The sequence below is a fragment of the Ascaphus truei genome, chromosome 15 (genome assembly GCF_040206685.1).
Source record: "Ascaphus truei isolate aAscTru1 chromosome 15, aAscTru1.hap1, whole genome shotgun sequence".
In the NCBI taxonomy this organism is placed as follows: Eukaryota; Metazoa; Chordata; class Amphibia; order Anura; family Ascaphidae; genus Ascaphus; species Ascaphus truei.
In genome coordinates, this window is record NC_134497.1 from 5,606,234 (window position 1) to 5,620,145 (window position 13,912).

At 50.5% G+C, this 13,912-nt stretch overlaps 1 protein-coding gene across 1 annotated transcript in view; it reads right to left on the reverse strand.

The window, feature by feature from the left end:
- Nucleotides 1–13,912, reverse strand: part of SYCP2 (synaptonemal complex protein 2) — a 51,876-nt gene that overhangs the window by 23,135 nt on the left and 14,829 nt on the right. Inside the window, exons 23-29 of the mRNA XM_075572606.1 lie at nt 11,654–12,108; nt 9,859–9,971; nt 9,619–9,655; nt 8,859–8,929; nt 4,716–4,773; nt 4,337–4,392; nt 1,048–1,096 (exon numbers count right to left, since the gene is read on the reverse strand). Coding sequence (XP_075428721.1) covers nt 1,048–1,096; nt 4,337–4,392; nt 4,716–4,773; nt 8,859–8,929; nt 9,619–9,655; nt 9,859–9,971; nt 11,654–12,108 — 839 coding nt within the window. The remainder of the gene's footprint in view (nt 1–1,047; nt 1,097–4,336; nt 4,393–4,715; nt 4,774–8,858; nt 8,930–9,618; nt 9,656–9,858; nt 9,972–11,653; nt 12,109–13,912) is intronic.

Genomic DNA, 13,912 nt, shown 5'->3' on the forward strand with positions numbered 1-13,912 from the left:
TCAAAGGTAATCTTAAAACACCGAAAGAGAGACGGTTGCATGGAATACAAATTTATGCAACTGTTCGGGACACTTAGCAGTGCCTAAACAGAGATCGAAATTTTATGAGTCATTACTGACACAAGTGAACTCTCTTCCATGAGCGCTATAGGCCATGTCTGTACATACTGTGCTATATGTATGCACACACAGCTGTCTCTCACACATACTTATATCCTTGTTTTTCCATCCCTATACACCAATAGGGACCACATAGTATCCACACACACTTTTAGTTATGCTACTAACTTTCACATTTCCACACCCACCCACACCATTTATATCCACTCCCACTCCACACACACCTTTTGTAAAGCACTGTATATACTGTGGGCTCTCCATTCATTTTTATTCACACTGATACACATACACACTCTTTCATCACTTGCTTTCCAGAACCTTTTGACACCTCCAGCCATAAAACACATCCACACCGGGGGAAGGACCAGCACAGATAACATTCCAATAGACACTGTTTATAGTATAGCTTTTGCTTGCTTCATTCATTGTAACATCGCCGGAAGAAGAGATCAGTGTATCTCGAAAGCTCGCACAAATGAAAGCATTTCGTTAGCCACAGTACGGTATCATCTATTTATTTTTTGATTATATATATAGTTTTTTTTAAGTCTTGCCAGGAGTGCTCCATTAATTAAACATGACAATTGAATCTAACTGTAGACAATTAACCCAAATAACATCACTTAAACTACAAGCAGATCATTTGTGTTTACAAGGGAAGACCCTGCCCGGATCCGCATGGATTAACGGCAGTCGCTTGTTTAATATATTAAATGGGGGCGATTGGCATCTTTATAAGACATGTATTTGCCAATATTTTTAACTTTAAATGTTCTGGTGGTTTTTACAATGTATATCTAATTTATTTTACGGTAAGAATGTTTGTGGGTGAAAATAAATTGCCGAGAGGTTACTGAGGATGTAGTAAAATGTAGAAGGATAAGGCAGAATCCCATGTATTTCCTGATACGTTAACCCACATCTCACCTTTTTTTCGTTATCCGTTTTACTGTTTTGTTTTTTCTCAGCTGATTTCCTTTAAAAAAAAAAAATATGTTAAAAGAATATTTTAAATGTAACAAAATGTTAGTCAGGAAATGGCCAGGGTATAGTCTGCAGAAGTCACCAACCTATGAAATGAGAGACCAAGCTCTGCGGGCAAACTGCCCAGGTGTTACTGTGCCTGAAGTATACTGTACAGCATTGTATTGGGAGGTCTGAGGCTGGCCTTTGTGCCTACCGTGTGTTACAGCCAGCGAGCGCAAGTCCAATCCTCTTACAGGGAGGGCCCCGATGTGTATGAACGGGAGAATGGGAGTGAGGGTGCGGCGGTGAAAGAGGGGACGGTGTGGGAATGAGGGGGGGGGGGGGAGGAGTGGGAAAGAGGGGACGGTGTGGGAATGAGGGGGGGGAGGAGTGGGAAAGAGGGGACTGTGTGGGAATGAGGGGGGGGGGAGTGGAAAGAGGGGGACTGTATGGGAATGAGGGGGAAGGAGTGGGAAAGAGGGGACTGTGTGGGAATGAGGGGGGGGGGAGGAGTGGGAAAGAGGGGCCGCTGTGGGAATGAGGGGGGGGGGGAGGAGTGGAAAAGAGGGGACTGTGTGGGAATGAGGGGGGGAGGAGTGGGAAAGAGGGGACTGTGTGGGAATGAGGAGGGAGGAGTGGGAAAGAGGGGACTGTGTGGGAATGAGGGGGAAGGAGTGGGAAAGAGGGGACTGTGTGGGAATGAGGGGGGGGGAGGAGTGGGAAAGAGGGGACTGTGTGGGAATGAGGGGGGGGAGTGGGAAAGAGGGGACAGTGTGGGAATGAGGGGGGGAGGAGTGGGAAAGAGGGGACTGTGTGGGAATGAGGGGGGGGAGTGGGAAAGAGGGGACAGTGTGGGAATGAGGGGGGGGGAGGAGTGGGAAAGAGGGGCCGGTGTGGGAATGAGGGGGGGAGTGGGAAAGAGGGGACAGTGTGGGAACGAGGGGGGAGGAGTGTGAAAGAGGGGACTGTGTGGGAATGAGGGGGGGAGTGGGAAAGAGGGGACAGTGCGGGAATGAGGGGGGAGGGAGGAGTGGGAAAGAGGGGACTGTGTGGGAATGAGGGGGGGAGTGGGAAAGAGGGGACTGTGTGGGAATGAGGAGGGGGAAAGAGGGGACAGTGTGGGAATGAGGGAGGAGTGGGAAAGAGGGGACTGTGTGGGAATGAGGGGGGGAGGAGTGGGAAAGAGGGGACTGTGTGGGAATGAGGGGGGAGGAGTGGGAAAGAGGGGACGGTGTGGGAATGAGGGGGGGAGGAGTGGGAAAGAGGGGACAGTGTGGGAATGAGGGGGGGGAGGAGTGGGAAAGAGGGGACAGTGTGGGAATGAGGGGGGAGGAGTGGGAAAGAGGGGACTGTGTGGGAATGAGGGGTGGGGGATGTAGTGGGAAAGAGGGGACAGTGTGGGAATGAGGGGGGGGAGGAGTGGGAAAGAGGGGACTGTGTGGGAATGAGGGGGGAGGAGTGGGAAAGAGGGGACGGTGTGGGGAATGAGGGGGGAGGGAGTGGGAAAGAGGGGGACAGTGTGGGAATGAGGGGGGAGGAGTGGGAAAGAGGGGACTGTGTGGAATGAGGGGGGAGGAGTGGAAAGAGGGGACGGTGTGGGAATGAGGGGGGAGGAGTGGGAAAGAGGGGACGGTGTGGGAATGAGGGGGGAGGAGTGGGAAAGAGGGGACGGTGTGGGAATGAGGGGGGAGGAGTGGGAAAGAGGGGACGGTGTGGGAATGAGGGGGGAGGAGTGGGAAAGAGGGGACAGTGTGGAATGAGGGGGGAGGAGTGGGAAAGAGGGGACGGTGTGGGAATGAGGGGGAGTAGTGGGAAAGAGGGGACAGTGTGGAATGAGAGGGGGGAGGAGTGGGGAAAGAGGGGGACTGTGTGGGAATGAGGGGGGGAAGAGTGGGAAAGAGGGGACTGTGTGGGAATGAGGGGGGAGGAGTGGGAAAGAGGGGACGGTGTGGGAATGAGGGGAGTGGGGAAGTAGTGGGAAAGAGGACGCTGTGGGAATGAGGGGGGGGGGAGGCGCGCATTACTTTTTACCTGGACTAATGAATGTTAGTGATACTTTTCCAGTCCTGATTACGTCAGCGTTTTTATGGCTTGTCTGAGGTATAGACCTTTTCCAGTCCTGATTTTGTCAGCGGTTTTATGGCTTGTCAGAGGTATAGACCTTTTCCAGTCCTGATTATGTCAGCGGTTTTATGGCTTGTCTGAGGTATAGACCTTTTCCAGTCCTGATTATGTCAGCGGTTTTATGGCTTGTCTGAGGTATAGACCTTTTCCAGTCCTGATTATGTCAGCGTTTTTATGGCTTGTCTGAGGTATAGACCTTTTCCAGTCCTGATTATGTCAGCGGTTTTATGGCTTGTCTGAGGTATAGACCTTTTCCAGTCCTGATTATGTCAGCGGTTTTATGGCTTGTCTGAGGTATAGACCTTTTCCAGTCCTGATTATGTCAGCGGTTTTATGGCTTGTCTGAGGTATAGACCTTTTCCAGCATAATGAATATTGGCATAAAATATCTAACAATCTCAATACAAGAGGCATGAAGGGCCCACAGGGCTTACACCTGTTTTTTAACTCAACCCTTTAGTGCCCTGACGCTGTACGCCATGGACTTTTGCCGCTTTCTATGTGGCATTCGCGATCAGCCACAAACTAAACGAAAGGCTAGAGCCCACCCTGTCCGTTCACCGGTCACGTGATCCGCTCAGGAGAGCGGTCACATGATCTGCTCAGGAGAGGCGGGTCCGTGGCACTCAAAGGGGTCTCTTCAGAGATCAGCTGACTCCTGCCACACACACAAACTGATATAAGGGTCATACGCTGTGACAAGAGGTAAGGCTGCGCTTATATTGCCGGCAACAGGACCGTCGTGTCAAAACAAATGCATTGTCGCCGTCGTTGGCGCTTATAGTGCATGCGACAGCGACAGAGCGGCAGTACTACCAAAAATCTGGTAGTCACTGATATTTGATTTTTTCGGCAACTGTCTCCCCTTGCAGCCAATAAGGAGCTTGTCCGTGCCTCTGCCCTCCCCCTTGTAGCCAGCGACGTCGCCTAAAATTCAAATTCAACTATCGCAATGGCGGCGACTGACGTCATCGGTCGCCGTCACTATAAGCGCGGCCTAACACTGTAATATTTCATGATGCTAGCCAGTAAACAGCTAGAATCATTGTCTCAATTCTGCAATAACTAATAACACTTTCTATAAGACTGTTGGATTTTTACTCCCAAAACATGACTAGACGCTTACTCTGTCCTGGGTAGCCCTCCGCCGGACATCCGCATATCAACGTGGGTTTCTGAAACCTGCAAGAAACACAAATCAAATCTTTAGCAAATGTTCATAAATAAATCCCCACAATTATGCAAAGATGTAACCCAGAGAGTGAATAGTGTAAATTAGCTGAATAATGTAGATATAGGATTGTACACTAAATGCATCTAAAATGAACCTTACAATTTTGACATAATGTATATCCAACAGTTGTAACCATATGTTTACTTTAGTAACCACGGTGTACACTTGCTGTTATTTCTTGAATATGTTGTGAGCTTACTGAAGTTAGAGTATAAATAAATTAGACACAAACACAAAACAATATTCTCCTGGTTAGTTGGTAGAACCTTACCCCAAGCTTTATTGTAGGGTCGTCAGAACCACTAAACTTAAAACTGTAAACATCGTTCCTGCAAAAAACAAAAACAAAGAAGAAGACATAAAACCTTGATTAATGAATGCATACTTTATTTTTCTATTACGTACAAAAACAGCAATCCCGTCTCAAACAAAACCCGTTTTTATCTACAGGACGGAAACCCGGGGTGTTCTCTAGAGTTGAGCTGCCCTGTTTTCAGCTCTGGGGACCCATGGTTTGCTAGATACGTACCAGTGAAGTTACCAGTATCACTTCCTGTTTTTTTAAAGGGGATTTAAGTGGTTGTGCAATATGAAGTCACACCCGATGACGATGCTGCTTGCTAATGGGCCACGGGATCTGCAATATTTGTCGGCCATTATATATACCCTGGAAGGAGATTTAAAACCGGTAACTGCACCGGTATCTCGGGAACCAGGACAGGGGGGTCCTGGAGCTGAAAATAGCACCGTTTAGCTCCAGGGGAACCAATGGCCCCCATCAAGTAAAAAAAGAAACAAAGCTGGGATCGCTCCTGTATACATTAGATATACGGTACCGGTGTGCGAGCGGCTGGGATCGCTCCTGTATACATAAGATATATGGTACCGGTGTGCGAGCGGCTGGGATCGCTCCTGTATACATTAGATATACAGTACCAGTGTGCGAGCGGCTGGGATCGCTCCTGTATACATTATATATACAGTACCAGTGTGCGAGCGGCTGGGATCGCTCCTGTATACATAAGATATATGGTACCGGTGTGCGAGCGGCTGGGATCGCTCCTATATACATTATATATACGGTAACAGTGTGCGAGCGGCTGGGATCGCTCCTGTATACATTAGATATACAGTACCGGTGTCTGAGCGGCTGGGATCGCTCCTGTATACATTAGATATACAGTACCAGTGTGCGAGCGGCTCCTGTATCTACTATATATTTCTGAAAGTGTCCTATGTGTCCGTGTCTGTATGTGTCTCCCTGTGTCCCGAGCGGCAATCTCATTGGACCTTGGGCCAGACCAATGAGATTGCTCCCTTGGCCTGCCCGCCCCCGCACACCTCTCATTGGCCTGAGGCGGAGTGACGGACACACACACACACACACACACCCCTCCCCGATGCTCCACTCACCCCTCCCCGATGCTCCACTCACCTCCCCCTCATGCTCCACTCACCTCCCCCCTCTCCCTCCCCAATGCTCCTCACCTCTCCCCCCCTCCCCGATGCTCCACTCACCTCCCCCCCCTCCCCGATGCTCCACTCGCCTCCCCCCCCTCCCTCCCCGATGCTCCACTCACCCCCCCCTCCCGCCCCGATGCTCCACTCACCTCCCCCCCTCCCTCCCCGATGCTCCACTCACCTCCCCCCACTCCCCGATGCTCCACTCACCTCCCCCCCATGCTCCACTCACCTCCCCCCCCACCGATGCTCCCCCCACCTCCCCCCATGCTCCACTCACCTCCCCCCTCCCCGATGCTCCACTCACCTTCCCCCCCCCTCCCTCCCCGATGCTCCTCTCACCTTCCCTCCCCTCCCTCCCCGATGCTCCACTCACCTTCCCCCCTCCCTCCCCGATGCTCCACTCACCTTCCCCCCTCCCTCCCCGATGCTCCACTCACCTTCCCCCCCCCTCCCTCCCTCCCCGATGCTCCACTCACCTTCCCCCCTGCCTCCCCGATGCTCCACTCACCTCCCCCCTAATGCTCCACTCACCTCCCCCCCGCTGCTCCACTCACCTCCCCCCCCGATGCTCCACTCACCTCCCCCTCGATGCTCCACTCACCTCCCCCCCGATGCTCCACTCACCTCCCCCCGATGCTCCACTCACCTCCCCCCGATGCTCCACTCACCTCCCCCCCATGCTCCACTCACCTCCCCCCCGATGCTCCACTCACCTCCCCCCCCCGATGCTCCACTCACCCCCCCCGATGCTCCACTCACCTTCCCCCCCCGATGCTCCACTCACCTCCCACACCCAATGCTCCACTCACCCCCCGATGCTCCACTCACCTCCCCCCCCCGATGCTCCACTCACCTCCCCCCCTCCTCGGCAGGGGGACAGGCAGCTGACACGCGGCACCTAAGATGGCGGCGGCCGGAAGGACCCCCTTCCTCCCTCGCGGAGTAACTAAGATGGCGGCGGCCGGAACGAGAGGTGACGTGTGTGTCTGTGTGTGTGTGTGTCACTGTGTGTGTGTGTGTGACTCTGTGTGTGTGTGACTCTGTGTGTGTGTGACACTGTGTGTGTGTGTGTGTGTGTGTGTGTGTGTGTGTGACACTGTGTGTGTGTGTGTGTGTGTGTGTGTGTGTGTGTGTGTGTGACACTGTGTGTGTGTGTGTGTGTGTGACACTGTGTGTGTGTCAGGCACTGTAGGGTGGGGACCGGAGCTACGGGGGGGTGAGGGGGGGGGTCAGGAGCGTAGAGAGAGGGGGGAGCCGAGAAACATACAGGGGGAGTGGAGAGGAGGGACCCGGAAATTTTAAGCAACCCACCCCCCCTGCTGTCCACTGCCCCCCCTCCTGTCCACTGCCCCCCCTCCTGTCCACTTTCACCCCCCCTCCTGTCCACTGTCCCCTCCCCCTCCTGTCCACTGTCCCCCCCTCCTGTCCACTGTCCCCCCCCTCCTGTCCACTGTCACCCCCCTCCTGTCCACTGTCACCCCCCCTCCTGTCCACTGTCACCCCCCCTCCTGTCCACTGTCCCCCCCCTCCTGTCCACTGTCACCCCCCCTCCTGTCCACTTTCACCCCCCCTCCTGTCCACTGTCCCCTCCCCCTCCTGTCCACTCCCCCTCCTGTCCACTGTCCCCCCCTCCTGTCCACTGTCACCCCCCTCCTGTCCACTGTCACCCCCCATCCTGTCCACTGTCACCCCCCCTCCTGTCCACTGTCCCCCCCCTCCTGTCCACTGTCACCCCCCCTCCTGTCCACTGTCACCACCCCCTCCTGTCCACTGTCCCGTCCCCCTCCTGTCCACTGTCCCGTCCCCCTCCTGTCCACTGTCCCGTCCCCCTCCTGTCCACTGTCCCGTCCCCCTCCTGTCCACTGTCGTCCCGTCCCCTCCTGTCCACTGTCGCCCCGTCCCCTCCTGTCCACTGTCGTCCCCTCCCCTCCTGTCCAGTGTCGTCCCCTCCCCTCCTGTCCACTGTCGTCCCATCCCCTCTTGTCCACTATCCACTCCTGTCCAGTGTTGTCCCGTCCCCTCCTGTCCAGTGTCATCCCCTCCCCTCCTGTCCATTGTCGTCCCGTCCCCCTCCTGTGTGTGTGTGTGTGTGTGTGTGTGTGTGTGACACTGTGTGTGTGTGTGTGTGTGACACTGTGTGTGTGTCAGGCACTGTAGGGTGGGGACCGGAGCTACGGGGGGGTGAGGGGGGGTCAGGAGCGTAGAGAGAGGGGGGAGCCGAGAAACATACAGGGGGAGTGGAGAGGAGGGACCCGGAAATTTTAAGCAACCCACCCCCCCTGCTGTCCACTGCCCCCCCTCCTGTCCACTGCCCCCCCTCCTGTCCACTTTCACCCCCCCTCCTGTCCACTGTCCCCTCCCCCTCCTGTCCACTGTCCCCCCCTCCTGTCCACTGTCCCCCCCCTCCTGTCCACTGTCACCCCCCTCCTGTCCACTGTCACCTCCCCTCCTGTCCACTGTCACCCCCCCTCCTGTCCACTGTCCACCCCCTCCTGTCCACTGTCACCCCCCCTCCTGTCCACTTTCACCCCCCCTCCTGTCCACTGTCCCCTCCCCCTCCTGTCCACTCCCCCTCCTGTCCACTGTCCCCCCCTCCTGTCCACTGTCACCCCCCTCCTGTCCACTGTCACCCCCCATCCTGTCCACTGTCACCCCCCCTCCTGTCCACTGTCCCCCCCCTCCTGTCCACTGTCACCCCCCCTCCTGTCCTCCTGTATACATTAGATATACGGTACCAGTCTGCGAGCGGCTGGGATCGCTCCTGTATACATTAGATATACGGTACCAGTGTGCGAGCGGCTGGGATCGCTCCTGTATACATTAGATATATGGTACCAGTGTGCGAGCGGCTGGGATCGCTCCTGTATACATTATATATACAGTACCAGTGTGCGAGCGGCTGGGATCGCTCCTGTATACATTATATATACAGTACCAGTGTTGCACTTACCCGATCTCCCTTGTTGTGACACTGAAATCTTTTGTTTTCTGCAGACTGAAACTTCCTTTTTGAGATTTTGCCTAACATATAACAACATATACAGTTAGTAAGATGCACTGTGCCTACTTCATGTAGTATGTAAAATGTTGCCATGGTTGATTGATTGGAAGAGATGAGTAACGCACGTTACCTCGTGCATATTTTGGAAGCCAATGAATGTGCTTAAATGCAGGCAGTTCTCAATACGGGAAACAAAGGATGACTTCTTCTTGATGATAAGGATAAATAATACATAAGAGCCCCCACTGTATGTTATTTTACTGCAGCTTTATAGTATACTTCAAATATATGTCTATACTGTATAAAAACATTTTGTGTCAGGCTAATATAAAACTTTCAGAAGTGGGAAGATATAGGAGGTGGGAATGTTTGCGGGTACATTAGCCCAGGGCGGCTCAACTCCAGTCCGCAAGCCCCCCAACAGGCCAGGTATTCAGGAGATCCCTGCTTCAGCACAGGTGGCTCGACTGAGCCTCTGATGGAGCCACCTGTGCTGCAGCAGGGATTGATTTAACCACCTGCGTTGAAGCTGGGATATGCTGAAAACCTGACCTGTTAGTGGGGGCTTGAGGACTGGAGCTGAGAGCCCCGGCATTCGCCCCCAATCATGTGAGATGAATGGCTGCCAGTGACGCCTGTCACTCACGGTATTACTGTTTGTATAAAAAGATGAAAACAAATAAAGAAATGAGTCCAGGTGAAAGATTACCTTGTTTGTACACAGGGCGTACTTTTTTACCTTTTTCCTGAAATAACAGAAACAAAATGAGAATGTTTAAGTATCAAACCTAACCGCGCGTATCCCAAACACAATAAATCAGTCATATTTCTCAGCAGCAGCAAAATCAGGGGACAGTTTTTATTTTATTTTTAATGCTTTTCTTGGGTGACAAATGAATGAAATAAATATACAGGAGTGCCTGTGTAAAACAGCGCAGCATAGAAATACCTCGCTGAAGTGTTCTCTCCTGGATTTTTTCCCACAGTTTCGCAGGAATATTTGCTACCAATTTTGCTAATTAGTGACTGTGCTGCATCCACGAGTTCTTTGGCTTTTTCTTTCTGTTAAAAACAAATATGGGACCTTTAATAAATGATTCTCTCAGTTACACCAGTTAACACCACAGCAGTCACATGGTCCCGCACTCGAGGTCACATGGTCCTACAGCCACGGTCACATGGTTCCACGGCCGCAGTCACATACATAGTAAAATAGTAGATGAGGTTCAAAAAAAGACATATGTTCATCAAGTACTGTACAACCTGTGCTAAATTTAGACGGCAGATACTTTATCCTATATCCGTACTTACAGAGTATGGATCCAGAGGAAAGCAAACACAAACCCCCAGTGATCATCCAATGATATCTCATAAGGGGGAAATGAAATTCCTTCCTGATTCCAAATATTGGCAATCAGATTTCTCCCTGGATCAACATCCTTCCCATGTATACTTATTTGGTATATCCCTGCATACCTTTCCTTTCTAAAAAGATGTCCATCCTTTTTTTGAACAAATCTATTGTATCTGCCATCACAGTCTCCGTGGGTAATTAATTCCACATTGTAACTGCCCTTACTGTAAAGAACCCTTTCCTTTGTTGCTGGTGAAATCTCCTTTCCTCCAACCTTAAGGGATGCCCCCGTATCGCTTGTACTGCCCTTGGGATGAATAGTTCTTTTGAAAGCTATTGTATTACAATAATACAATATATTTGTATATAGTTATCATATCCACTCAGACGCCTCTTTTCTAATGTAAATAAATCTTATTTAGCTAGCCTCTCCTCATAAATCAGATTGTCCATCCCCTTTATTAATTTGGTGGCTCTTCTCTGCACTCTCTCTAGTTCCGTCATGTCTTTTCTAAGGTGTGGTGCCCAAAATTGTACTCCATATTCAAGGTGTGGTCTTACTACGGCCGTGATTATACCCGGAGCGACGCCACGCAGCGCCAAAACAAATGGAATGCATCCCCGCAAAGCACTTATACCTACCACAAAGCGTTTTCCTAATTTGTTTTCTGGTTACGACGGCTGCGTCATGTGATGCAGCCGTCCAATCAAAGAACAGATTTCAGCCTTGTCTCCCCTGCAGTCGCGCGCGCAGAAGAATGTGCTTGTACACGTCGCTCTGCGACGTTACACGCGGCGCGCACAAAACAACATGTATGAGCGCTTCTATTGGTTTTTTTTAATGTTGTTTTTCACAACAGGGCATCATTATGTTTACTTCCCTTCCATCCATTGCCCGTTTAATGCAAGATAAGATCTTGTTTGCCTTTGCAGCTACTGCATGGCTACAGCTACGGTCACATGGTCCTGCGTCCGCGGTCACATGGTCCTGTGTCCGCGGTCACAAAGTCCTGCAGCCGCGGTTACATAGCCCTGCAGCCGCGGTCACATAGCCCTGCAGCCGCGGTCACATGGTCCTGCAGCCGCGGTCACATGGTCCTGCAGCCCGTTTCAGGCCCTAACACAATAAGGTGGCACACAGCTTTACTTGTATAATAGATGTGCTTAAAAGGAATATTATTTAATGGTAGCGGAATAAGAAATACTAACTCCAATTCCCCAGTACCTGTAAAAGGTTTGTGACCATCTGCCATGGCTAAGAGGATTACAAATGGTTAGGAGAGTAATACTAAGATTATTATGTCATTAAAACAGAAAATCTATCAACAAATGAATTAGTCTAAATAATAGTGACTGAAAAAAGCCTGGAAAAAATAAACTGAAACGTCACCGTTTCTCTTTCTGTATCTTTCATTGCCGCCAGAGAAAATCCTGCTGCTTCTGGGGATATTTCCTGCTGTTTACGATTTATTGTCCTCTTTCTGCCACTGGTCCGGTCGCTGTTCTTAGTAGAAACTTCCTTTTTTGCACAGTTCTTGGATATTTCATTTGTTCTGTTGTAATCACTTGATTTTAAAGGCATTTCCGGCTTGGAAATTTTTTCATTTTTAACAGTATTCCGACATTTTTTCTTTTCAACACTTTTTGTTTCTGTAACTTTTGAAGATGCTGAAAGATACGTTGCGCTGGTTTCCTTGTTTGTATTTTTACATGCTCTTACAAGCGGTCGGTTTTCGGTTATCTCATCAGCTTTAACAGTTTCCCCTTCATGTTTCGGGGAATTTTCATCCTCAAATATTGAATAGAAAGCTTGTTGTTTGACCTTTCGGTCGCTGACCATTTTATCTATTGGCACAAAGAGGAAGATGAAAATTCAAATTAATGTTTACACTATTGGTTTAGCTAAGTGTATTGCTTTGTAGTGATTTAACAGACGCTGTCTAAAAAAAACCCAATGACATACACAAAAAACTATTTATATAAAAGCACATCAAGTGAATCAGCTATGCTCTCCTGCAAGGTGAATGTATAAATACTCACTTTGATTTGCATTGCACAGTAACATATACTTAATTTCAGTATGTATGGATGTGTCAACGATCTGACTTTAATGACTAAGGAAATGTATACACTTATTTCAATTACAGATGACTTACATTTCTCATTTTTTGCATGACAATGGAAAGTGATGATTAATGGTGATGTAGATTTGCAACGTACACCATAATAAAAATAACTCAATCTTATATAACACTTACAATGAAAAGTGTTTAACCTCATGATAGAAAATAAAGGACAGGGAAAGCAAGACCCCGTGTAGGTAGGGACTGAACGTATCAATAAAATCATGCTTTGATTATTCCCAATCTGGTTCACTAAATAAAAACGGCAGCAATTTCTATTTCAGTTCGCTGCTTAATAAGACTTTGATAATTGACTATACTCTAGTTTGAATGCTACTGTATGTAGTTTTGCTTGACTGCACTTAAGCCTAATGGGCTGTGAGCAATATAGATTGAATTACATCAAGTATAACACAACTGCAATACAAAAGCACTAATAGCGATTCACTAGTAGAGACCTGTTGGACTATCTCTAACAGTACCTGTATTCTCTACCTTTTGACGATTTTCTTGCTAAAAATAGTCATTATTGTATTTACACACAGAGTTTGTGAAACTGAGAAACTAAATCAGTGGATCTTTAAAAATGATGGGAAAAGAACTATAAAGAACCTACTCACCACATTCTCGGTTAATCGCAGCATTCTCAGTCAGCTGCTTATCTAACACCTTGGTGAACAACCAACTCTCACTATACCTACTGTACGTAACTTTTATAAAGTTACAGATCTCTGTGTCTACACCAGAGAGCAGCTGTGTTCCCTAAGGCCTTGCCCCCGCTGCCTGCTACAGCGTCCGCCGCGCTCACGAGAGCCCTCCCCGCAATGGCGCCGGGCCCGCTGCGAGGAGGGGCCACAGCGCTCGCGCGAGAGCTACTCCTGCTCTCAATAGAATTGAGAGAAGGAACTCGCGTCGAGCGGCTAGGCACGCCCCCCGGCGGTTCAGCCAATGAGGGCGAACCTGCCGGGTGACGTCATGGCCGCGCCCCCGTCACTCTTCCCCCACGCCCCCCCGGTCTCTGCTCCTGCAGTGAGCTGCAGACCGGGGAATCGCCGGAACGCGCAGCCAAAAGCGCGGGCGCGCATTACAGTGCCGTGACCGGAGCCTTAGCCTAAGGCTGAGTCTATGGTCAGCGCTTATCCGCTGACCCGTGCTGACGCTTGTCAGTGAGCCCCTGCAGCCGCAATGAGAGCGGCTTTAGCAGGGGCTCACGCACGCTTCCGCAGGCGTGCGGAGGCGTAGCTCGTAAAATTTTTTTCAGTTTCAGCGCTCACGGGAGCGCAGGGCCGGTCACGTGAGCGGTTCGACCAATGAGGGCGAACCAGCTCTGTGACGTCACTGGCCCGCCCCCGACACGCCCCCGGACGGCGTGCGAACTAAGGCCAGGAAAAGCACCCGCTTTCCCTCAGCCTCAGCGCGCCTCCGCACGGCTGGAGTCACCATGGACTCAGCCTTGGGCGCTTTCTTTGGTGGACTCTTATTTGTGTATTGAGCAAGCAGAAGAATATATTCGTTTGTAACTTAAA